At 46.6% G+C, this 26,809-nt stretch overlaps 1 protein-coding gene across 1 annotated transcript; it reads left to right on the forward strand.

Annotated features, from left to right (window-relative positions):
* The first annotated feature begins 12,973 nt into the window (after nt 1–12,973).
* HEY1 (hes related family bHLH transcription factor with YRPW motif 1) lies at nt 12,974–16,703 on the forward strand. The gene is made up of 5 exons (XM_084779728.1): nt 12,974–13,249; nt 13,461–13,536; nt 13,676–13,759; nt 14,006–14,087; nt 15,018–16,703. Exons 1-5 carry the CDS (start codon nt 13,161–13,163, stop codon nt 15,584–15,586), a joined length of 900 nt encoding a protein of 299 aa, XP_084635854.1. The 5' UTR covers nt 12,974–13,160; the 3' UTR covers nt 15,587–16,703.
* The last annotated feature ends 10,106 nt before the right edge of the window (nt 16,704–26,809 follow it).

A 26,809-nucleotide genomic window follows, 5' to 3' on the forward strand; every position in this document is an offset into this window, starting at 1 on the left:
ACAGAGGGTTGAAGGTGCTTCTCAAGGTGCAGCTTAAGGAACAACAGCATCACTCGAGGATTTGAGTTCATGGGGCCCAGAACCTCCAGGACCGAGGCCTCTAATCAATGAACAAGTATTCACCAGCTGGGTGTGGTCACACATGCCTTTAATCCTAACACTCGGGAGCCGGAGGCAGGCAGATCTCTGTGAGTTCGAAGCCAGAACAGCTAGGGCTACATAGAGAAACCCAGGTCTCTCTCTCTCTCTCTCTCTCTCTCTCTCTCTCTCTCTCTCTCTCTCTCACACACACACACACAAACAAACAAACAAAAAACCCAAAAACCAACAACCAGACAGAAACAAGTACCCACTAATTTGGATGGGTTCTGGACCCCGAGGCCATTGGTCATCAGTTTTCTATTTGTCATCTCTTTGGAGTCATCAGAGGACTTAAATTCTGACACCTGGGTTCTGGCCCAGAGGTTGGGGTTTCAGTTATTCTGTGATGTGGCCCAATAACTCAAATTTTACTTTTTAGAGAAAGGATCCCCAGATGATTCTAGGACAAGGTGTGGTTGAGAGCTGTAGCGCTGATTTACACAGTCTCAAAGCACACTCCCAAGCAACGAGTGGCAGCACCGCTCAGGAACGCGCTAGGAAGAGGAATTCTCCAGCCCGAGCAAGTTTGTCGTGCTGTGAGTACTCTCCTTGAATCCATGCGATTCTGACACTTGCTGGATTCAGCACAGCACTAGGTTCTGAGACTGGGATACAGCTGTGTGTGTAGGGGCCCCTCCCTCTGTTATTTGGATACATCATAGCTCATTGTGAAACGGTGGACTAGGCTAGCTGCAGTGGCATGCACCTTTAATTCCAGCAGAGGCAGGTGGATCTCTATGGTTTGGTTTACATGGTAAGTTCCAGGTCAGCCAGGGCTACATAGGAAGATAAAGAAGCAAAAGCCACAGCATAAAAAAAAAAAAAAAAAAAGAGCAAAAACAAAACCCACTATGGACTACAGACATTAGAGGATCAATTTCTCTGTTTATATAATTAATACATATTATTACATTCTATTATTACCATTGTAACACATACTCTTCTTCTAATTATTTTGCTTTTATAGATTTTAAGGGTGGCCTCATCTACGCTTTTATCTTTTATTTGCTTATTTATTTGGCACTCAGATATCTGAGCATTTCATTTGACACAGGAAGACAATGGCTCCCTTTATTGTCTGTGCAACTCTTCCCATGGGAAACTCATTTTGAGAGCCGTGGTTTCTTAAGATAGGCAACAGCTTTCTGAGCCACAAGCTCCAACCAGAACTATCCCCAAATTCAGAGGGCTTAAACTGGGAATTTAACACACAGCCTTAGCTCCTGGGAAAAGTACCAGGCTCTTAGCATTCCTGAGAACCGGGAGATCTCAGCCCTGCACAGCGGAATTCTGTGCCTCTCCAGCTCTCTGGACAGACTGAGTCTAAGCCACTTCCTTTCCTTCTAAACCTTCCCACTGGAGTCAAGCTTCTCCACCAGCACGGAGAAATGGCTTCTTAAAATGATGGATTACCAACATGGTCCTTGGACCAACAAAGGCACCTTAAACTTCAGTGATGCATACTAGCTACCAATAGCTATTGTCTTGGGGCTAGAAAGTGGGAAGTCACTGGTTTTGTTTTGTTTATTTTCTGTAGTCCAGGCCATCATAGGATTTACTACAGTAGCCCAGGCTAGCCCCAGGCTCCCAAATGCTGGGCTTACAGGAGCTTAGTTTGGCAATGATGTTTGATGCAGTTACTTCTGTCCAATGACAGGCTGGGTGTAGCTCAGTGCCCTCCTGCAACTCATTTCCTGTGTACTTTCCATCCCTGGAGTCAGTCTTCATCCTGTTCACTCCTCGCAGACGGCAACCTCGGCCTTTCTTCTGTAAGTCATTTTAAATCACCTCAGCTGCAAGCAAGTGCAAACTGGGGGTGTCCTTTTGTTTCTGGTTTAACATATTATTTAGCTCACTTCAATATCCTTGCCCTCAGGGCTGCGTACCTCCCTTCTCACCTGGCCATCCTGTCCCCCTGCTTGCTTGCTCTTGAGGGTGTCCTTTCTCTACAGGGCACAGATGACCGTGTCCTCTCTCTTTTCTCTTCCGACTCCAATAAAGACAGGACCAAAGGCAGCAACTTACTCTTGACCTGCTGCATCAAAATAGAACCCCAGCTGTTCTTTTTCCTTCTCACTATCTAAGCATGATATTGTGGTTTGCACTAAAAAAAATTAGGATTCTGGGGACTCGGAGACCACCACACACGAGTGTGCAAGCATACGCACAGGGACCATGCTGATGAACATGGACCGTGATGTGCTCTAGGTGTTAAATGCATTTGCATATTTAGTATCATGGTCTTAAGAATGACAAATTCCACAAGGCAGAATGTTTAAAGTATACAATATAGTGCCTTTGCAGAAAACATATTACCAATCAGAAAGCAGAATCTTGCATGTGAATGGGTTGATTAATATTGTCAACTTGATGGGATTTATAATCACCATAGAAGCAAATCCCTGGGTTAGCCTATAAGGGATTTCCTACATGAAGATAATGGAGGCGGGAAAGCTCACCCTAAATGTACATAGCCCCATCCAATGGCCTGGGGTTCTGGAATATAAAAGGAAAACATGAATGAACATAAGAATGTATCATTTTGTTTTCTGAAGTGGACACAAAGTGACTACAGCCTCCTCTGGCTGTACAACCCTTGCCAGTCAGACTGTTACCCTAGAACTGTGAGCCAAAACAAACCTTTTTTTTACTCAAGCTGCGTTTGTCTAATATTTTGTCACAGCAATGAGTTAAGTAACACAGAAAATGTGTATCAAATTCAGAATGAATCCTTCCAGTCAGATTTCAAGGAGAAAAAGAAGTTCAGTAAATGTTGTAAATCAGGAATAAGCAGTACCTAAACAGCAAGTCTTTATTCTCTGAACAAAAATATTAGAGGAAACAAAGATAGTAATAAATTGAGTACTAAAAAAGTTTTAATATGAATCAATAGCAGAATAAAAATTTTAAGTCACCAGCTTACAGAAAACAAGTTGTTTTCCCTAACAACTAAATATTAAAGGATCGCTACGACTCCCCCAGTTGTGAGACAGATCGATTAAGGTAAGACACGGCAATGCACACACATATGGGCCACTTACTCAGCAGACAAATTTTATCAAGGGACTTAAAACCTCCCTCAAGGCACAAGGAGCACAGGTAAAGAAAAAGGACTTAGTGAAATTTTTTCTCTTTATTAGTGGACAAAAAATACTGGCTGTGACACATGTGTTCCAGTAGATGGCCAAGCAGAGAGAGGCTATGTCTACGCAGTCACCTATGAACATCTGAATGATTGGTAGCTTAACATTCCCTGAAGAAAGCTAGCCTGAGATGACCACCTGTCTGGTGGCAGGGCGTCCAGACAGGGAGCTAGGCTGAGAGGACCACCAGTCCAGGGCCAGGCAGGCCTGGATGGGCTCCCAGGATGAGGAGCAAGCTGGAGACTAGAAGAACCACTCCAGAGACCCCTGGGCAGGAGTCAGCCTGAGACAGATGACCCTCCCTAGGGACCACTTGGGATGGGTGGGTGAGGAACAGGCCTCAGATGTTCACTGGGTTGGAGCCATAGGGCCTGGACAGGGAGCTAGCCTGAGATGACCACTAGTCCGGCAGCACAGGCCTGGGTCAGGCAGACTATGCCTGAGATGACCCTGCCTGGTGCCATAAAGTACAACTGGGGGCATAGCACTCCTGAGACCACTCCTGAGATGACCTCAAATACTCAGAGACCCCAGGCAAGTAAGTGGTGGAGAAATGAAAGAGAAAAAGAAATGGAAATATGTGGCCACAATGAAGGGAGGACGAACTGGGCACTCAGGCATAGAGAAGATCGGTCTAACGAGAACAGCTGGTGATGCCACCTGGGACTATGGTGCGATCCTGGCCTGTGCTGCCACTGGGTGGCCATGTCTGGGTCCAGGGCCCTACAGCAGCAGGGGTCTCTTACAACCAGAGGCCAGGAGACTGTCCCTGATCTGGGCTGTGGTCCCCGGACATGTTGATGTCTGAGGGCTGTGCAGAACTGGCCCCACCCCTCACCTGGGCATTGTGGGAGAGCTGGTCTTGGTGGCACAAGAGCAAGAGAGATGCCCCTTCCCCTAGGCAGCTGCAGTACTCAGGAGAGGAGGCCCAGCACATTGAAGGAGTTGTAGGTGAGCCAGTTCCTGAGGAAACAAGCATGGGAGAGCTGGCTCTACCACTCATCTTCTGTGCAGTGGTGTGGATGAAGAAGAGATAGCCTCCTCCCTGCTTGCTCCTAACCATCTGCAGTAGGAGGGAGACCTAATGCTGGGGTCATGAGAGCAGGAGAACTGTCCCTGCCCCTCACCAGCAGCAGCACTTGGCAGAGTGGGCCCTGCATCTCACCTGGGCAGGAGAGTAGAGCTGTGTGTATGTGGCAGGTGGGGGTCAGGAGGGGGAAGATGCTGCTGAGCTGGTACTAAGGGCATGAAAGCAGGGTTGCTGGCAGGCTGACCAGCTCAGATACCTCTCAGACCCAGATCCAAGGCTTTGAATTGCAACCCTCCGCATCTCCCCCACCTCCACCCCCTCACCTCCACCCCCTTCCCACTGCAACATCGACCCCAACTAACGGAGCGGAGCACATAGGGACCAGTCCTACAGATTCAAAACAACAGGATCTCCATGACACAGGGCAAGAGTAGAATATCTAAGAGGAGCCCCAGGGAGGGTCTAGTGCTACAGAGTAGCAGAAGCCAGATGCCTCGTACTAAACCAACGAGTCATTGCAGTGAATATCTGTGAGCAAAGAAGTGTGGACAGAAGGGAATACTGTGGGACACACCGCGACACACTACAACTTCCACAACAAAAAAATTTTTTCCTCTGTTGTGAGGAAGGCTGCAATGGTGGACGGTGGGTAGGAGGGGAGTGGGAGATGAGTGGGATTTGAGTATATGATATGAAATTCACAAAGGACTAATAAAAAAGTAAACAAAAAACAACCCACCCAAACAAAAACAAACAAACAAACGGAAACTTTTAAGGAGAGACTTTGTGGCTCATGTCTGAAACTCATACTCAGGAGCCAGAAGCAGTGAGTTTAAGGGTGAATTACATAGTGAGTTCCAAGCCAGTTCCAACCCTGTCTCAAAAATAAAAACCACCCCAAAGTTACCAGTACTTTAAATATTTGTTATAGCGATTGAGCAGGGACTAAGGGACCGAGGTAATGATATGATTACACACATAGATTTGGGGACAAATTGAAACTATCTTGAAGTCAAATATATTCCGTTTTAGGAAAATGATATAGCAAGTATTTAAAAATCTATGACATACTCTGCCAATTCAACTTTCTGTTCCTATATTCCCCCCCCATGGTGGAAAATAAATTACATTAGACTTTTCTAATTTTTCTATTTTGCGTTACTTTGATGTCTATTGCTGTGATTAAACACCATGACCAGAAACAACTCGAGAAAAGAAAGAATTTATTTTCATCTTACAATTTGCAGTCCACCATCAGGCGAAGCCAAGGCAGGAAGTTGAGCAGTGTAAAATTAAGTATAGATTTTTTTCAACTCCTGTTCTTGCTCCTAAATAATGACAGAGACCTATTACATTTGTTGACAAGCCTTAGAGTGCTACGCTGGGCAGAGGTCGTTTGGTCTAACCCGTCCACCCTCATCTGGCCCTACTTCCTAGCCACATGCCTTGCTGCCTGCCATCTGGTCTCACCCTGGCTTCTCCCGCTCCATCTTTGTCTTTGTGGCAATCTCCTCATCCCCTTTCTCTTCTCCTACTCCTGGGACCCCCTAACTGGGATCCCGAATCTAGCCCTAACTCTCCTGCCCAGCTATTGGCTGATCAGCTTCTTTATTAACCAATCAGAGATGATAGAGAATAACAATTTTTACACAACACGGAGACAGGAGAGACTTCACAGAAATGACAATGCCCATGTCTGGACTGCACCCAGTTCTCAGAAATCAGCATCTGAATACGCAATGTATAAGACCATCCCCCAGGCACAAGCAGAGACCTCGGAGAAACACTGGTTATTTATAGGCTGTTCCTCATGGCTTGTTCACGTGACTTTCTTATACCACCCAGGACCACCTACTTAGGGGTGCCTTTCCCCAAACGGGCCTTCCCACAGCAACCATTAATCAAGAAATGCCCTACAGACCTGCTTACAGGCAAGTCTGATGGAGGTATTTTCTCAATTTAGGTTTTCCATTTCCAGATGGCTGCAGCTTGTATCAAGCTGACAAAAACCAAAGCCAAAACCAAAACCAAAACTTGAAATCCAACTAACAGTCACATAGTCACATATTTACAATAGTAATTTGTTGTATTAATTGGGATTCTTTAGAGTAAAAGAATTTATACAATGAATCTCCCTTTCTCCCTCCGTCCCTCCCTCGTATCTATCTATCTATCTATCTATCTATCTATCTATCTATCTATCTATTAGCTATCTCTATCCCATATATATTTTTTTAGAGTATATAATTTATTAGAGTGACTTACAGGCTGTGGCCTGACTAATCCAGTTCTGGCTCACTATGAACAGAAGGTCCAAGAATCCCAAAGTTGCTCCATCCACGAGGCTAGATGTCTTAGCTGATCTTCACTAGGCACTAGAATCCTAACATCAGTAAGGAATGGGCTTGCTGGCAAGGCAGAAGCACTCAGACAAAAGGCAAGTGCTCCCTTGTCCCATGTCCATCTACAGGCTTCCAGAAGGTAAGGTCCAGGTTAAAGGCATGACAACCAAGAATAACCACCACATCTATGATGCTAAATGGTGAAGAGTTTAGAACCTGTAGCAGTTGAATTCTTTAAACTGTGAAAATGTTGCAAATGACAATACGAGTTAATTAAGAAAATAATATTAGTCTCTACACTGTGTGTGTGTGTGTGTGTGTGTGTGTGTGTGTGTGTACATGTGTGTACATAGAAGCATATACACATACCTATGTAGACCAGAAGACAAATTTGGGCATCATGACTCAGGAGCCACCTTGGTTTCTTTGAGAGAGATCTTTTATTTGCCTGGATCTCACCAATTAGGTGAGGCTGACTGGCCACTGAATTCCAAGGATTCATCGGTCTCCACCTCCCCAGTGCTACAATTACACACATGTACCATCACACCCAGCCCAATACTTTTCTGTATGTTCTGGCGATCAAACTGAAGTCATGGCACTTGCAATGAGTTGTCTCTCCAGCCCCAGGTATCTGTATCATGTTAATTGAGACTTCTGGCACTATATACATGTGATTGCCTGCATATGCATGCACACACACAAATATGTACTCACACATACACCCACACATAGAGCGTTCTACTAAAATGTTTTGTTAAAAATGTCTTAGTGATTTGTCAGAAAAGAAGTTAAGAAGCAAAAATTAGATTTCATTACTTTCTTAATTACTATGGTATACAAGTATTTTATCTATCTATCTACTTATCTTGAAATTTTATTTATTTATTTGTGGTTAAAGGCATATGCCACCACACCTGGCCAGTAATAACATTTTTGAGTTGCCACAATTATCCAATTAAAGCAAGCTTTATTAAATACTGGCCAGGAAGATGGACAATGGCCAAGTCCATACCTGGAGGCTCTCTGAATAGATGTGTCAAGGGCTCCTAAAGGCAAACCCCACAATCCCACAGTTCTGTCTGTCTTCATCCAATTGGAGGAAGCACACATTCTGATGTTCTCCTGCCTAATGCCTCCCACCTACATGTGAACAAGCACATCCTGTGCAATTGGGGCAACCAATCTTGTTTACTGAAGCGAAGACACGTGGCTTGTTATCTTCCATGAACAACAGCCCCCAGCACTCCAGGAAGTTATCTTCACATTTGATCTCTAATACTACATGAACCGGATGTTGTCTCATATGCCTGTAATCACAGCATTGGGAAATGGAGGCAACAGGATCAGAAATTCGAGGTCTTCCTTGGCTACCTTGTAACTTCTAAGACCAGTGCCATGTCCAAAAGAAACTCAGGAGAAAAATAAAAGGCTAACTGTGGTGCCTATTAGCATACCAAGGTGCATGCTGGCCTTCAGGCTCTCTCAGCATGATAAATACCTGGTACAGAGTTTTTGTGGTTCTTCTCACCTCATCCCTACCCCACAGGTCTCCAGGTTTCTCGGTCCTATAACCCTGCCATGTCAGCCATGCACTCTTTTCTGTCACTACCCCCTCTTTCTTGGTCCCCCTCTCTCACTCTCTCCCGTCCTCTCATGGTCTGGTCCGTTCTGTTGGCCACGTTCAACGAACTCTTTCTCTCCTTGTTCTGGACTCTTCTAGATGCCTCTGACGGTACTCTCTCTCATATCTACAATAGAAACCTTCCCCTCTACCATAACTTGGAGCAGTTATGTCAAAACTCCCACTTATGTACCCAGGATACGTGACATCTTGTTGTTGTTGTTGTTGGGGGTAGCAACAGCAGCACACAGGCTAGGAAATTTAGGAACACCTCCATGCTAGGATAAAAATATATTCTTCTCCCCCACCTTCTCCTTCTCTCCCTTTTGGTAGATAGAGCAGCTAATCCTGAAGGAATTCATTGGCAGGCATAGGAAAAATCCACTGAAGCTTCCTCTTGGTGCTTCAGCAAAGCCCAGGGTGTTAACGTCATCACCTTCATCATCATCATCATGGTCATTGTCTTCATCTTCATCACCACCAGTTGTAAGCATAAAGTACACATTTGCATACTACATCATGAGAGTCTCTTCCCTGACACTTCCTCCTTTTTTTCTTTTTTTAAAAGCAGTATCTAATATATTCCAGGTTAACTCTAAACTCACTTGGTAGCCAAGGATAGCCTTGCACTGATCCTCCTGTCACAATCTCCAAAATTCTGGGATTCGAGGCACTGCCACCACACTAAAAAGCATGCCATGAAGCATCATTCTTACTGATGAGGAAACCGAGGCTCGTGGGACTGAGGTTTGGGCATGGCCTATGACTTAACTCACTGTGACTCAAACCCAAGCAGGCAACTTGATCTCCTATCCTTTCCTACTGTGCCACTGTGTCCTGTTGTGTTTACAATGAAACATGCCTTCCCATCAAACAGTGGGGCACCTCACCCTGGCTCTCAATTAGGAGACCTGAGAGTGGGAGTGCACTTGTCTGTGGCATGGTATGGCACAAGGCTATGTGATGTTGCTCAAAACAGGGCTTCTGGGGACCACGGCACACAGTGAGCGGAAGAAAATGGCTGCTGAGTCATGAGTCTATTGTGACAGTTTGGGGCCATTCTGCTTCGGTTCTGACTTGATGCATGCGCCAAACTGAACTCTGTGAGTGTGCAGCTTATTTATGTACCTATTTATAGCAGTGGCTGCTCAGGGGGATGTTTCTTAGCGAGAGACTCAGAAACAGCACTCTCACTAAAAATGAATAGCAGATGGCCCTTTTACTCACAATAAATTGGCATCAAGTCCCGCCCATGATGCTAAAAATCTTCTACTTTCTAGAGATGCTGTGCTAATATATCTAATTACTGGCTTATGCTGCATAATCTCAGCAGATGTGAGAACATATCAGAAGAAAATGCTGGGGTCATCTACCGCTGCACTCATTAACAGACCAGACACATCAATACCTAATACTAACTAATGGGTGCTGTTCAGTGTTTACCAGTGGCCACACATTATGTACTCCATCTCTCTATGTAACTGCCTTGGATGGCAACTATTATCACCATGCCATGTCACAGATAATGGAGATGTAGAGTTTAAACAACTTGCCCAGTGTCAGGAAGTTCTTCTGAGGAGGGTGACGGAGATCATAGCTTTTCAACCTCATTGCACCAACCATATTGTCAGTTTTTTTCTATAAATTTTTAATCAATGAAACCCTAAAGGCTTCAAATACTTCACTTGCTGCCTTTACCTCAGAATTTCTTTGGTGGGTTCTTTGGTTTGTTTTTTCTTTTTCTTTTCTTTTCTTTTCTTTTTTTCGAGACAGGGTTTCTTTGTGTTAGCCTTGGCTGTCCTGGACTTGCTTTGTAGACCAGGCTGGCCTCAAACTCAGAGCGATCTGCCTGACTCTGCTTCGCCAGTGCTGGGATTAAAGGCGTGCACCACCACGCCTGGCCAGTTTTGCTTTTCAAAACAGGACTTATGTAGCCCAAGTTGTCCTCAATCCCTTCAGTCTCAGCCTCGCCCAGGCCTGGGATTATAGGTGTGTCCCTCTAAGAGTTGTTTTGATACGAAACTATTCTGGAAACAGGGATTCACTACAGAGCACTGGCCTGGAACTCTCTATGTAGACCAGGCAGGCCTCAGATTCAAGAGCTGAGATTAAAGGCCAGCCACCACAAATATCCTTTGCTTCAGAGTGGATATAGCAGTTTGTTGTAAAGCCCTTGGGGACCTCGAAGCAACCCTTCGTTATTTCTGGGCTGCAGATGAAGCCTCCACCATCTGAGCACCCTTCTCCGGGTCACTCAGTGAGAGCGCCTGCAGATAGAGCAGGGTCTCCTGCACAAAAGCAGAGGAGGGATTTCCATTGGGGGAAAAAAGAGGCCTTTTCCTTAAAGGCCAGGCCGGAGCACCTCCATTCACTTTGCAGGAGACCCAGACTCTTCCAGCAGGGGAAAATGCCTGTGGCTAGAAGCTGGTGGGAACACTGCCTGGTGCTGCCCAGCCTCTTTCTCTGACCCTGGACCCAAGGGAAGCGCTACCACCCCCTTCCTTCCTGGCCATAACTCAATGACCTGTCCATCTTACATTCCTGGTCAACTCTGAAAAGGTCTCCCAGACCTCATAGAAGTGTCCCCATTCCCTCCTGTGTCCTTATCAGAAGGTGCCACGGGGTTTTGGGACACCCATAGCTGTCTCACTTTGTGTACCAGCTAGCTCATTGTGTATTGTCTCCCTCGGATGTGAGTTCTGGGAGAGTGGAGCTTATCACCTCTGGTCACCTCCATCTCCCAGGTGCCAGCATGGTGCCAGGCACATAGAAGATAATGAACACTGGGTAGATGGATGGAAGGATAAACACTGTTGTTATTTTGTGGTGCTGAACAAGTGCTGGGTCCCTGACTTATAGCCACAAATATTTTTTTTTTGGTTTTTTTTTTTTTGCCTTTTTTTTTTTTTGGGTACAAAGTCTTGTTATACATATAATTCAGGCAAACCTTGAACTCTGAGGCAAAGGCTGGACTCAAACTCATGACATTTCTGCCTCTACTCCCCAAGTTCTATGATTACAGCCACGCAATACCACATGCCCAACAGGGCAGCTTCATTTTCCGCAGCGAACATGCGTGTGTGAGGAATATTGGTTACCTAAAATGGTGTAAAATCAAGCACCCTCAACTTTAACTTCAACCTTTCCTTTTTACCAGCCAACATGCTGCTTGTTTCTACCCGTGCACAGTAGCCAAAATTGGCCAACGCAGAGATGGCCTTACTGTAGGTGCCACGGACCCGGAAAACTTAAGAGCCATGCTGTCGAGGTCACAGTGATTTTGTGTGCAGGACCTATCACTTTAGGGGAAAAAAATGGAATGGGGACTCGCGTCAGACAGGACCTAGGAAAGGCACAGGGGCGGCTTGCAGTGCCTTCTGCTCAGATTATCAGGTGGTGGGAGGAGGCAGGTGAAGTTGGAGGCAGCAGGGAGGCGATTGGAGGTGAGCTCCCAGATTTGTGACCTTAGCCTTCTAGAAGCTCAACTGTGAACCAATCTTAGGCTTAAAATATTTTTTAAAAGTCGGCGTTCTTGGTGGACAAGAGAGGAGAGAGGTGCGCAGAACTTCATATAGCACCCCCAAACACCCGCCCCAAAAGAGACTAAGGAGAGGTGTGCTTGTGTGGCGTGGGCCAGAAACGTGCATTCCCGCAGTGAGGTCAGCCTGAGAAGCAAACACCCAGGCCGCCACCCTGTCGCCTGCTGAGAGGATCTGGCCGCCAACTCTAGGGGGAAGGGAGGACAAAAAACAAAACAAAACAACAGCAAAATCCCAACATAATGAATGTCTCCAGGGAAGGCTACCCCTCCCTCAAGTTAACCCAGACAACAAGCAGTCCACTTCCCCGGAAATGAGATGCATAGGGGAATTCATTCCTTCCCGGAGCCGAGAAGTCCTTGCAGGATTGCCTAGCTTCACAGGCTACCCGAACCCAAAAGCGCATCAACCCTTGGTCGGCCCCTCACAGTCTCTGTTCCCAAAGCTGGTGGCCACCACCCACACCAGCGGCGCCCCAGGCCACTAGTCCCGCAGGACCCGTTGGAGCCGGCTAAGTGCGAGCACCTCCCGCCGCGGGGCACCGGCAGCCCGGCGGAGAGCGGCGGTTTCCGGGGCTCACTGGCGCTCGGACTCGGATTACAGGTTCACACGAGGAGCCGGGCAGGCGCGCCCTCATGCAGCCCGGCGGCCTCGCTCCCCCACCCGGCCATTCTTCTCCATTCATGCGGACGCCCAGGGCTGCCACCGCCGCCGCCAGAGCGGCCGCCGCCGCCGTCCGTCCGGATTGGCTGGCGGCCGGGGCGCCAGCACTTTCCCACGGCCCGCGGCGCGTGCGGCTCACCGGCGGCGCTGCAGGCGCGGCCCTGGCACAAGGCCAGGCCAATCGGGGCGCGCGGGGTGGGGCGGGGCGGTGGCGATCGCCCGGCTGGTGTCCCTGGCCGGCCCCCCGCTCCAGCCCGCCGCCGGCCCACCGCCGCCCGCGCCGCCCGCTGCCCCCAGCCGAGCTCCCGCGGAGCCGACGCACTGCCGCCGGGCAGGGGCCGGCACCGGGGGCGGAGCGCAGCCCTCCTCGGCCTCCACTCGTCCCGCCCCCAAGAGGTGGCCAATCCGTGCAGCGAGGCGCCGATTGGCCGGAGCCGGCTGTTGCCCTGGAGCCGGGGCCCCGCCTCTGTCCCCCCCTCACCTCCCCGCCTCCCCCGCCCTCCCCCGGCCCTGGAAAGGGGCTCAGCGTGGGAAAGGGATAGTTGAGTTTTAACCGGAGGCTGAGCGTGAGTGGGATCAGTGTGCACGCACCGCCCGCAGCCGAGCGCCGAGCGGCCGCCGCTGTTAACTCCTCCCTGCCCGCCGCGCGACCCTCCTCCGAGCCCGCGCACCGCCAACATGAAGAGAGCTCACCCTGATTACAGCTCCTCTGATAGCGAGCTGGACGAGACCATCGAGGTAGAGAAGGAGAGTGCGGACGAGAATGGGTGAGTTGGAGGCGCCCAGCCCAGCCAGAGTGGGAGGAAAGGCTGGGGTGTGCTGGTGCTTGGTTCCCATTTCGGGGAGTCGTGGGCCGGCCGCTGCTGGTGGCGGCCGACCCTCCAGGCGCGCTCCAACTCAAGTTGCCAAAGAAATTTGAGTGCGTGGGGGCTCTTGCGACCCCAACCTTCCTCAAGGTAATTGCTTCCTATCTTGCAGAAACTTGAGTTCGGCGCTGGGTTCCATGTCCCCAACGACGTCGTCCCAGGTTTTGGCCAGGAAAAGACGGAGAGGCGTGAGTATTCCCCTACCCCAGTAATTTCAATGAACATGCACATTGTTACGTTAGCTAACGGAAAGAAAGACGTTTCTTCTCTTTGGAATTTACAGTCATGATGGAAATGCCCTCCCTTGTTTTTGTCTGCTTCCCACAGATCATCGAGAAGCGCCGGCGCGACCGAATCAATAACAGTTTGTCTGAACTGAGAAGGCTGGTACCCAGCGCTTTTGAAAAGCAGGTAATGGAGGAAGTAGGTAGAGCGCTGCTTGTAGCCATTGCACCTTCTGATGCCCTCCCCAGCATGCTTCGAGCCTTATCTGTGCCATGTCGTTGTTCGTGCTTACATAAATTCCAACAGATTCTGTGGATACACCCCGTTTTGTCTTAGTTTACATTTGTATTTCACATATATGTAACATTTGCATGCATATCTTAAGTTCTCCAAAGGCACTTGTGCCACGTAAGCCTTTTGTCATCTCTTTAGGGATCTGCTAAGCTAGAAAAAGCTGAGATCTTGCAGATGACCGTGGATCACCTGAAAATGCTGCACACCGCAGGAGGGAAAGGTAAATGCCTCTTCGGTTCTGGCAGGGGCTCTGCGTGGTCGGCGTGGAGGGAGCAGCTAGCGCAGTCTGGGATTGGTGCAGTCCCTGCCTGCCTTTGCTTTGGGGATGGGGGTGGGAGAGCAGTGTGTGGTTGCCAATCAGTGCACCTCCAGCTGCGCATCGCTTCCTGAACAGCGAAGCTATCACCCCAGCCCTCTTCCAACGGAGCTATTCCACCTCTCAGCAGAGTGGCTATCCTCCCTGAGCTCCTCCTGGTGTGACAGCCCCGATTTAGGTCAAGTCACTAACGTTTGTCTGTGGCTATTTAAGAAAAGCTTGGGAGATGGCTTGTTAAAAACAACAACTATTATAGTCTGAATTTCATAGACAGGATTTAAAAAAAAACCTGCCAAAAGCATCTGGCGGAAAGAGACCTGTTGTGGCTAAGTAGAGGAATATTCTAACATAAGGTGGGGAGACTGAGGCCCGCGTCTGTCTTCAGCCCCCAAATTCTTCAGCGAGGACCAAGTGCCTAAGAGCTCCGTGATGATAACTTACATCTGTGTGTCTAATGCATTTCACTGCTCTGTGGTTTCTCTGTCCTTGATGTATTTTTTTGTTGTCGTTGAGGGGAAACATTAAAGGAAAGAACATAGTTTCATCTGCTAGTAGGGTCTAATTCCAATTTCTGCTCAGCAGCTTTTAATTGGGCTTTGAACTTGCATTAGCAAACATATAATGTTGATTAGTGCAAAGATTTTGGTCAGCTCCAAAATATTTGAGCTTCCAGGAGCCATGATCTGTGCTGTAATCCTGTACGTGTATTTGTCAGGAAGGGGGCTGCCTTTGGAGTGGAAGAAAGTCAGGAAGTGAGCAGAGCCTTGAAGGTTTTCTTTTCTTTTTTTCTTTTCGTGTGTGTGTGTGTGTGTGTGTGTGTGTGTGTGTGTTCAGGTTATTTTGACGCGCACGCCCTGGCTATGGACTATCGGAGTTTGGGGTTTCGGGAATGCCTGGCCGAAGTTGCCCGTTATCTGAGCATCATTGAAGGACTTGATGCCTCCGATCCGCTTCGTGTCCGCCTGGTCTCCCATCTCAACAATTACGCCTCTCAGCGGGAAGCCGCGAGCGGCGCTCACGCGGGCCTCGGACACATCCCGTGGGGGAGCGCCTTCGGACATCACCCACACATCGCGCACCCGCTGCTGCTGCCCCAGAATGGCCACGGGAACGCTGGCACCACGGCGTCACCCACGGAGCCGCATCACCAGGGCAGGCTGTCCTCAGCCCATCCGGAGGCGCCGGCCTTGCGAGCGCCGCCTAGTGGCAGCCTGGGACCGGTGCTTCCCGTGGTGACCTCGGCCTCCAAACTGTCGCCGCCGCTGCTCTCCTCTGTAGCCTCGCTCTCAGCCTTCCCCTTTTCCTTCAGCTCTTTCCACCTACTGAGCCCTTCGACACCCACGCAGGCAGCAAACCTTGGCAAGCCATATAGACCATGGGGGACGGAGATTGGAGCTTTCTAAAGAACTGATGCTGTAGGACAAGGGAGGGGAAAGCTTAAAATCCCAGGTGCTCTGGGACGGTTGCCAACACCACCTTAAAGTCGCCAGTAAAAGTCAGGAAAAAGGTACACTTTCAGATAATTTTTTTTCTAAAGACTAAAGGTTTGTTGGTTTACTTTTTTCTTTAATTTTTTTTATCATGTCACGTATTAGCAGTTTTTAAAAACTTGTTAATTTTTTGTTTAAGACATTCATTTGAGGTAGTGATTATGAACCAACACTGTGTGATCTGTTGTCTGTTCTGTGCCTAATTTACTATGTAAACCTAAGTGTTTGGGGGACTGTTCCCTGGCTTGTATAAGTTGCGATCTTTTTAGGATTAATTCCCCAAACTCAATGTTAACATGATTTTGTTAATATTCTGACAGATGAAGGTGTTGTATGAGTGATATTTTTTTGGGGGGGGAGGGGAGGGTCAGCAAAGCATTATATTTCCAAACAAAGCGTTGACAAATCAGACGAACAGCTTTATTCTAGAAGCACTAACTCTGCCTCCTAGAGCAGTGAAATGAACCCACAAGCCTATCAGCGGCCCTGAACCCAGACCAGCCACTGTGGCCTGCCAGGCTTTGCTGGTCTAACATTTCAGGGTTAGAAACAGCCGCTGGTAGGCTAGGTCCCCATTTGGAGCGCTGGCAGCAAGCAAGACAATGATGTAGAACATGCCGGCACCTTCCAGCCCCAAGCAATGCAATGCGTTGTTCTCAGTCTCACGGATCTCAAGTTCGCAAGTGTTAACTGGCATAAAGTGATCGTAGTCCGCAAGTCGTCAGTTCAGTGCCTGGTAAATGCCTAACCTGATTTCCCCAGAACTGCCGTATTTTCTCTCTTAACTGGAAATTTTCATGTTGTGTTTTCCTTTTGGTGCATGAAAATGTGGTTCTTGCGATACCTAAAAAGGGCTTCTCTGCCTTCTTATTGATTTCTTAAAATTTTGATTTGGGTCTAAAAGTATCGTTTTACAAGTTCATTGCTTTAGCAGGTATGGTTTGAACAGCCTCCGCTGAACTGGGCTTGGCCTCTGTTGTACTGATGTGTTGTGACTAAATAAAAAACAGAAACGAAAACAAAGAACCAAGTATGCTGCTCTGTCCTCATCCTTCGCCTTTCCCTGTGTCGGTGGAGAAAAAAATCTCAAGTTTCTCGGTTTTTCATTTTGTCTGACATTTGGTTTTCTCCATTCGCTGGTTTTAGTATTGTTGGAAGTCTAGGTTGTGTGAATTTGTATTGTCAAACGAGGTGGCTTTGTTAGACTGCAGAGGTTTGCTTGGCCTCTCAGGAGGGAGCATAGCTTGATTGCTGGTCACTCAGGTGCCCCTGGACTCCGAGTTTGAACTCAGGCTGGGATCTGAAGTTACCGGAAAGAACCTGACAAAATCACGTTAGGCTGTGTTGATCATTTTATTAGTGCTGAGCTCACCTACTGTGTGCCCAGTTCTTTGCTGACAAAGCAGACTATTTCACCTATCTATTTGTGTCTGTTTTTATGGGAAAATAGGACTACGATGGCGGCCTTGTGTGTCGGAGCCTACGGAGAAGGCCTTGTGATGAGCAGCGGCAGGCTATAACAGCACCTGCACAGTTGCTGGCATCTCCCCTCCTCTTGTTTCTAAGGAATTTGTTTAACCCTTGGGCTGCATTGTGCTCCTGAGCTGTGTGTGAGGAAGCAGACATATGCTTTAAGTTAGAACAAAATGCTACCATGACAGAGGCGGTAATTGACCACAGAAGTGGCCGTCCTGTGCCTTAAAAACCCTGCCAATGAAGGGATACTGCCTCCCTACTCAGAAGGAGTTTGCCTTGATCCCATGAGTCGCCGAGAGGGGAGAAGGCAAGACCCACTCTGGCCGGTGACAATAGAGCTCTCCTTTTCTTTGGGCAACAACTGTGGTTGAGCAAGCAAGAACCACACAAAGAGAAGAGTAGACTTTGAAACTGAGCAAGAGTTGTTGGGTCCCACTCCGGCACTCAACCACTGCTCTCTCTTGAGATCCCGCAGCAGCTCCATTCTCAGTGTCGCCCCCGTGCGTGCCGTGCAGACACTCTCCGTCTGTCACAAGCATGTCATGGAAGGCGTTATGGCGATTCTGCCAAGCATATTTAAAATTAGCAAACGCAGCGTCCAGTGGTGCCACAGCGCACTGCACCTTCCACGTGCTCAGCTTGCGGAGACCTAGGCTGGGCTGGCGGCTAACGTGGTTTGCAGAAAGAGCCGTAGAAGTGTGAAATATCCGACATGTCGTCCTTGTCACAAGGGTGACGGCTATATGATCTGGTAGGTAGTGCTTTTGAGGAGGGCAAAGGGATTCATTTGCGCCTTCCTTTCTCGATTGTTCTCTCCTTTCTCTTTTCCCCTCCCTCTCCCGCCCCATTACTTCCTCCTCCCTCCCTCTCTCCCTCCCTTCCTCCTTTCCCCCCTCCTCAGGCTGACCTCAAACTCCATCTGTGGCTGAAGCAGACCTTAAATTCTTGATCTTTCTGCCTCCATCTTTCCAGTGCAAGGCTTATAGATTTGTGGTGCCACACTGGGCTTATGGAGTTCTTTTTGGAACTTCATAATTAAAAGACTATCATGAACCCCCCCCCCCTCTCTCTAACACCTTGAAGGTGACCAGTTTCTAGGTGGTTCAGGTGGAGTGGGTAGATGGAACTCCACCTAAGAGCCAGCAGAACTGTTAGTTTCCAGCAATTCTCATTTCTATTTTGAATCAACATTTTAAAAAGTAACATCAGAGCCATCAGTTAATGACTCAAGTCTACGTTTATGTTTTTTAGTCATATGTAATTTTTATTCATCTACCTGCATACACAAAAATTTCCAGATGACCTACTGGTGTAAATACATATCTTAGATGATTCATATATATATTTTAAAAGATGTATTATGTTAAATGTGTGAGTGTTTTTCCTGCATGAATGTCTATGTAATATATGTGTGTTTTGCACCCTTGGCGGACAGGAGAGACCATTATATCCTCTGAATTGGAGTGATAGACGATTGTGAGCTACCATGTGGTGCTGGAACTCCAATGGGGAGCAACATGTGCTCTTAACAGCTGAGCCACCTCTCTATCCCATAGTATATTTATCTTATGAAAACATTAGCATTGGTCACAAATATCCATGAAAGTTCTTACTAATCATCCACTTAATTGATTAAATATATCCATGTGAATTAATGAAAGCTGTGAACTGCTTGCATGAATTAATCTCTATTAGAAAAATGCAAGACATGCCATAGCTAATTTATTTCAGATTGCTAAATTAGGATGTGAATTTTTATTCAGATTTTCCCTTCCCAACTCTGTTAGTCACTAAAATCATGATATTTTAAATATAGATTACTTAAATTTAAAGTCCCTCAGGAACTGTTCTGTCTTGGTTACAGTTTCCCCAGCCTTTCTGGTCTGTACCAGCACTGCAGCTTTGATGCCTTCAGTAGTTTCTAGTGCTGATTTATAATTAAAGTAACTTCAGAGCCAACATCATCTGAGACATTGCTTCAAATGTGGCCCAGTTTCTTTCACAACCCAAGCTCCAGGGAATGGAACATCTTGGGAAAGGGGCTAGTATCCTGGCTTCTGCTGTGCCTTTATCTAATTGGATGACCTTGGAGAGGACATTAAAATTTTGTAGAGACTCTTTTGGTCATCTGCCAAATAAAATAGTTGGGCCAGATGGGGAATAAGGGTCCTAGGTGTCCGCTCACAAGGACATGCACTGACTGGGAGGAAAGTAGGGTGTCAGGTCAAGTGAGAGGTCACAGAAGAAGGTTTTAACTAAGCATTCTATCAGATCTTGTTCCTACATGGGTTTGATCTAGTGCCTTCCAACTGTTGAATTAATAATACTTATTATTGCTTGTCACCATCATATATATATGTGTGTGTGTGTGTGTGTGTGTGTGTGTGTGTGTGTGTGTAGGTGTGCCACAGCCTGAGTGTACAGGTTGGAGGACAACTGTGGCTAAGAGTCTTTTTGCTCCTTCCACTATGGGTTCTGGGTGTTGAACTCATGTTATTAGAATTCTAGGGCAAGCAGGCACTTTTGACTGCTAAGCCATCTTACTGGTCCTAGCCATGAAGTCTGTAATGGTCACTCATTTAACCAATTAGATATCATTCTGTAAAGTAATGAAATGAAAGTTATAGAGTCCTTAAGACTACCACCACCTTTGGATTTCTGCATGGAATTAACCAGTTTTTGTTGGCTGGCAACTTATTTACCAAAATCTGTCTGATGGCCAGACTGGACCAATGGGCAGTGGCTATGTCTCAGGGCAAAGACCTGAACAACATTCCAGAGGACTGGAATTTTCTGATATTTCTGTCATGCATATCTTTGAATGTGCCTAATGAATCAGTAGAGGCCTCAGATAAAGTAAACATTGTACTAATTATGCAGCAGAAGGTGGCACCAAGAGAAGATGTTGTTCGTTTGTTTTCTAGGCTCTTAAATTTCCTCAAAGCAACATTAAACCAGGAGAAATAGACAAAACAAAATATCTTTTATGTAGTGTCTGCACAACGGACAGGAATCTCTCCTGAAGGTGCTCTCCCTTGGCCCTGTGTTCACTTTGCCACAGTTAACAAGATGCCAGCACGGCGGCCTCTAGTGAAAGAGTGAGTGTGCAGATGGCTTGTGACTCGGCAGAGGCACACACTGCACTGAAAGGCATGGTTTCACTTTGAGAAGTAAGGAGTTCCAGCAAAACGTGAGCGGTTTTTATGGCACACGCCTTTAATCCCAGCGCTCGGGAGGTAGAGGCTGGTGGATCTCTGTGAGCTGGAGGCCAGCCTGATCTACAGAGCAGCCACAGCTACACAGGGAAAGCCTACCTTGAAAAACCAGAAGAAGAAGAAGAAGAAGAAGAAGAAGAAGAGGAGGAGGAGGAGGAGGAGGAGGAGGAGGAGGAGGAGGAGGAGGAGAAGAACCAAGCAAACAGTTTTGAACTTCAGCTTGAAAGAAAAATGCTCATCCCAAGCTTGGTAAGCTGTAGGGTTCTCCAGGGGATGATGGTGGCAAGTGGGCTACAAAAAAGCCAAGAGAGAAGACATATGGACCCTCCTTTGTTAGCGGGCAGTCTGCAGATGCTGATTTGCATGTATCCTAGAACTGCTTCCCAGACACTAAGCACCAGCCAAACCTCAGAGGGAAAAGTGTCCCTGAGAGATGGATCTGGGAGCTCAGGCAGGCTTCAGGGCTTGGTGTTAGCTGGCTATGTAATGCCGGGCTTCTTTACCGTTTAATTTTAAATTTTCCCATTGCATTTACAGTTATGTTGGCATTTCCCAGAAATTGTTCTCTGTAACTTAAGTGGCCTTTTGCTCAACATAAAGAACCATAGTGGGAGTTGAAAACTCTGTCGTTTGTAGGCAGTAGTTAGGTGGTTTATGCCTTGACTTCATGAGCAGTCGTGAAAACATCCTTCCACCCAAAGATGCTGAGGGTTGAGTACTGAAGGACCTGGACCTGGAGTAGCAGGCTGTTGTGAGCAGCTTCATATGGACACTAGGAACCTAATGTAGGCTTGTGCAAGAGCTGCACATCTATCCAGATCTGGCTTTTTGTTTCTTCCTCTGGAAAAGATTTATTTATGGAATATAGAAAATTTCCCGCACAGGCAGAATCAAGCCATGAAGTTCTACAGTGATGCTTCTGACCCTTTACACAGCCCCTTGAAGCACCTTCCCTGCTAGTTGCTCTTTCTGCATGGCCCTAGATGTTCTGCACTTAGCTGTTGCTACAGCGTGTACCCTGGGCCCTCACCACCAAGCCTTTGCGTGGTGCTCCCTCTGTCTGGACTGTTGCTCACTGTTAGTCCATCCTGCTTTGGTCTTAACATCCCCTCAGAACTTGTGCTGGCATCAGACAGCCATGTGATCAGCTCAGAGGGACTGTACCCAGATGACTGGGCCAGTGCTGCCATTTGGAGAATTGGCTGGGTATTCCATGGGTGGGCTCTTGATAAAAAAGATGACTTCACCCTACTTTCTCTCTTTGGGGCACTCACTTCTGCCATGTTATGCTGCAGCATGAAGGCCCCTTCCAGATGCTTGGAGCCCTGTGCTTGAGCCTCTCAGCCTGCAGAACTGTGAGCTAAGCAAGTTTCTGTTCATAAATCAACCAGTTTGGGTGGTATTCCATTACAGCAGCTGAAGGCAGATTAAGATGCTCATGCAGTGGAGTTCAGCTGGGGCTGTGTTCCAAGCCTTCTTTTCCCATGAGGTCTTCCTTGACAACTCTGTTTCAAGTAGTCATCCCACTCTTACCCTTCATGCTCCACGCCCTCCCTTTCCTCTTCTGTTCCTCCCCCATTGCATTCATTATCCACCTGTAGAAATGACAGTACACACTTTTTGATGATGTCCTTACTGCATGCTTTTGGCTGGTTTGCCATTTTCACAGTGTTGTCACTTAAAACAGCACCTATCATACTGGAGGTTTTCAATAAACATTTACTGAATGGATGGATGGATGGATGGACAGACAGATGGACAGACATACATATGGATGGATGGATGGATGGATGGACAGATGACAGACAGATCTACAGATAGATATGTAGATGGATGAATGGATGGACAGATGGATGGATGGATGGATGGATGGATAAATGAGATGGTGAGTCTTTATGAGCAGAGTGAAAGAGTTACATTTAGCTATGTCTCAACCTTCCAACTCCAACCTCCAATCTTACTTTAAAAACTACTGGGAAAGTTTTGTTTTGTTTTGCTCTAGTATACTCTACTTTTGTATTTTTTCTCTTTACTATTATTCAATTATTACTTAAAAATACCTAACTCTTGGGTTGGGGATACATTATAGAGTATATTTTTAAAAGATCAACATTACCTTGGCTGTGTGTGAACTATTGATCCACATAAAATATATTTTAATCATATTGGTTTTTAACATTGGTGACTAAAAATCCTGTATATTGTGCCTTCGAGATCACAGCAGTCATGCCTGAGGGCCTGAGTTAGATTCTTGGAACCAACATTGGTAGAAGGAGGAAACCCAATCCTCCCCTGACCTGCATGTGTACTGTGGTGCAATCTTCATGTCCCCCCATGTAATAAAAACACCCTAAAATGTTAAAGGAAATCTTGTATATATATTTATCTGTTTTGTTTGTTTGTTTGTTTTGAGATAGGGTTTCTCTGTGTAGCCTTGGCCTGTCCTGGATTCTCTTTGTAGACCAGGCTGGCCTCGAACTCACAGCCTCTGCCTTCCGAGTGCTGGGATTACAGGTATGCGCCACCATGCCTGGCTTGTATATATTTATCATGCACAATATGATATCTTACCTCCACTGAGGTCATTAACATGTGCTTTACCTACCTGTTGTTGTACATGGAAAAAAACTCTTTAAAAATCTCTTAACAAATTTTACATAGTCAAAGAAGAAAATGCTTTTCTTTTAGTTAGTTTATTTTTATTGTATAAGTGTTTTTCCAGCATACATATCTGTGCCTGGTGCCAGAAGCAGTAATAGGATGTCGGATTGTCTGAGTCTGGGTTACAGATGCCTGTGAGCCCCCTTGTGGGTGCTGGGAATCAAACCTGAGTCCTCGGGCAGTGCTCTTAACCACTGGCCATCTCTCCAGCCCCCTTCTCCAAACAATTTTTATGGATACAATCTTATTAACTGTAGTCATTGTGCTGGGCAATGGGTCTTCTCTATCTAGTGAACTGTTTTTTATCTGTCTGCAGAGACAACTACTGACATTTGAATAAGCCTTGTACTGTAGCCCACGTTGGGTGAAATATACATTTTAATGGTATTAATTTTTCTAACCCTCAAATAGGTCACTTTGCCATTTACCTGTGCCGTCTTTGATTTCCTTTATCAGTGTATTAACTCTTTAAGTTTATGCCCAGTTCTTGTGATGCTGGAGGTTGAACCTGAGACTGTGCATGCTGGATAAGCATCCTACCAGCTGTACCTTACCAGGTTTGGGACAGCTGGGGCCTGAAGTTGGGTTGGGCTGAGGTGAGGGGAGGGCAGAGGGAGTGGAAGATTCTGGAGCACCATGGAGATCAGAAAGTGGAAGCACCTAACAGAGGAAGGTTCTGTCCCAACACTGGGAAGAAGGAAAAAGCGCTGCACTAGTTTTTTGGACCCATGGGATGGCAGGGCATTACGTCATAGGACTGTTAAAAAGGAATCAACTAATTCCTGGACTGTCTTCTCCTCACTGGGCACTGGTAGGTGAGGGATGAATAATACGGAAGAGCTTGGACCCTTGAGAACTGTGATTTTCAGTCAGAAGAATCAGAACACCACCACGGGCACAGGAGTATCTCCAATCCTTGCTGCACACTTGACATCTCTTCAGAAGAAAATGGCCCTGGATGATGAGGTCAGACATGGATGATACTACCCAGACCTTACTTCTAATTGACTGGTAATTAGTATTTGATGATCAAGCAAAACTTGCAAAGTTGATTATTTTTCCCTTAAATTCAGTTTGTATACAAGTGTCTTTCTAAATCTACTACTTATGCCTTCTTCATGTTTTATATTAGGCACTGAGATATTTAATATAATTGTATTATTTTAGAATTAAATAATATAATGCATATGTAGTCTTTTAAAATGCATTAGAAAATCTAATGAGTCTTAAGAAGGTAAAGATGGCTCAATTGTTAAAAGCATTTGTTTCTCTTGCAGAAGACCTGGGTTTGATTCCCAGAAACCATACTGGATGGTTTACAACCACCTGTACCTCCAGTTCCAGGGCATCTGATGTCCTATTCTGGCATGTGTGGGCACCTGCACACTTGGGGTGTGCATGAATACACTCAGAAGCACCCACAGAAACAGAAAAGCGAATACAAATAAATCCTTGAAGGAAGAAAGCAGTCTCTAGTGTTTTCTGCGGTCACTGGCCGATCCCCGTTTCCCACAGCCCAGTATTAGCAATGCCATCATCACATGTCAGCTGAAGTACAGATCCTCTAAGTAGTACTAAGGAGCAGCCAGGCACACCTACGTACTTAGTAGGACTGCATATGGATCCCAGGCCCACTGAACTAGAGCCAGGCAATGGTATGAAGCCTGCGATCTGTGTATTAACTACTACATAGTTGCAACTTTACGAGAATTTCCTGATCATGTATTTTTGTGTTCTTAAAAAAGTATTTGCATAAGGTAGGTCTGGCATAAGAGCACTGTTTACACTTGCCATGTTCAATTTGGTGAGTTAGAGATAAAAAACACCTATGAACTAGCAACCAAAGTCAATGCCATAAGTACGTAGATACATAGTACATACCTCCAAAGTTTTTTTTCTGACCTCTTTATTTTGTTCAGTGATAAAAGCATACAATAAATGTCCTTGGCCTCCTTTGTCTTTCCTCCTTCTTTCTTTGTGTGTGTGTGTGTGTGTCTCTGTGTGTGTGTGTGTGTGTCCAAGTGTGTATGCATGTGACGTATGTATATAGAGCACATACCCATATCCACTCCAAGAGGCCAGGGCAGCATTGGTGTCATCTTCTATTGATCTGCTTTGAGTAAAGGTGTCTCCCTTAATTTGGAGTTCACACTCTTCAGCTAGGCTGGCAGCCTGTAAGTCCCAGAAATCCTCTTGTCTTCACCTTTAGCATTGCTGAGCTTACAAGGTGTGTGTGGGACCATTCCTAACTTGCTATGTGAGTGCAGCTCCTGAATTCAGATTCTTAAGCTTGACCAGCCCGAGCCATGGTCATGGTGGCACACACCTTTAATCCCAGAGCTCCGGAGGCAGAGGGAGGCAGGCAGACATCTGTGAACTGGAGGCCAACCTGGCTTATAGAGCTAGTTCCAGGACAGTCAAGGCCACACAAAGAAACCCTGTCTCTAAACAAACAAACAAACAAACACAAAACAAAGCAAAATATAGAACAGAACAAACTAAGAAGCTTGAACACTGAGTGCTTTTTCTCACTGACACGTCACTTAAGCGCCCAATCTCACCTCTCTCTCCACCTCTGGGTCTCATGGAACACAGGCTAGCCTCCAAGGTGCTGTATATGCTCAAGATTCACTCTTTTTTTTGTGAACTTCTAAGCACACAGGGAGTTGTTGTTTCCTGCAGGCACAGAAGCGCTGTAGGACTCGTAGCTCCTGTTGTGGTCATTGTCACCTGTTAAATTGGTGACTTGGTGAGTCACTGGCTGTGGTCACATCCTTTTCCTCGGCTCCTACATCCTGAAACAAGAAACAATATCACAGTCGTGTCTGTGCCCAAGCCTTCCACATGCCTGCTGGGATGCTCATCGCCTCCTTCGTCAGCATCAGAATCTTACAGGGCAGCTGGTACTCAGCTTGCACAGGCCTCACTTCTTAGGTTTGCACATGGGCTAAAGTCGGCCCAACAATATGTGATCAGAAGGGACCTAGGAGTTTTGGAAGACATGACCACACTAATCTCCTGCATACGGAGGTCTATGCTGGGGCTCCAGTGCTGTGTTGGTCACGGCGTGACGAGCTACAGAGGATGGAACTTGCTGATGAAAAGATCCGAGTGCCTGGTGATTGAGGCACTGTTCGGCCACTCACGCTTTGGACTGGCTGCCTCTGGAGGATATTTCACAAGGAGAGGAAGCAGGTCCTGAAGCTGTCAAAAAGTTGTCTTGACAGCCATTGACAGTTGAATTACTACCTGAAATAAGTGATATCTATTGACTAGTTTTTATGTGTCAGGCGCTGTATGCTAAGTTCTTTAAAAATGTTTAAAATTTTAATTCTCTGTTATTAGCCCCATTTTACAGATTATAAAAATAAGAGACTGAGCCACCTTTTCAGACTCCCTCTGCTGCTGCATTCTTGGAGCAAGTATTTGAATTTAGGTAGCTACAGGAACCGCCTTCATTTGTTACATTTGACAACATTACTAGTAAGTCTTCTCTTGATATCAACATGTGAGAGGCTTATTTTCTTACTCAGTGAACCGAATCTCTGGTCTCCAGTTTTCTGCTGTTACTATTAATGGGATACAGGCAAGCATCTACCTAGCCTTCCTCCTCAGAGACAGATGTTGGGAATCAAGTAAGGAAATGATCTGAGGTGATGTGCCTGGACTTCTGAATAGAAGAGACCCACAGAGAACAAACCAAGCTACTGAAACAGAGGTCACAGTTGCAGTTCCCAAAGCAAGGGGTGTTAAAAAAAAATAAATGGAGTTTATCTACCACAAA

Source organism: Acomys minous, assembly GCF_964271855.1.
Source record: "Acomys minous genome assembly, chromosome: 1".
Taxonomy (NCBI): Eukaryota; Metazoa; Chordata; class Mammalia; order Rodentia; family Muridae; genus Acomys; species Acomys minous.

Coding starts and splice junctions, on each gene's coding strand:
- HEY1 (XM_084779728.1), top strand. CDS start 13,161: ATGAAGAGAGCTCACCCTGATTACAGCTCCTCTGATAGCGAGCTGGAC. Junction 13,537..13,675: donor CCAGGAAAAGACGGAGAGGC/GTGAGTATTCCC, acceptor TGCTTCCCACAG/ATCATCGAGAAGCGCCGGCG. Junction 14,088..15,017: donor GCACACCGCAGGAGGGAAAG/GTAAATGCCTCT, acceptor GTGTGTGTTCAG/GTTATTTTGACGCGCACGCC.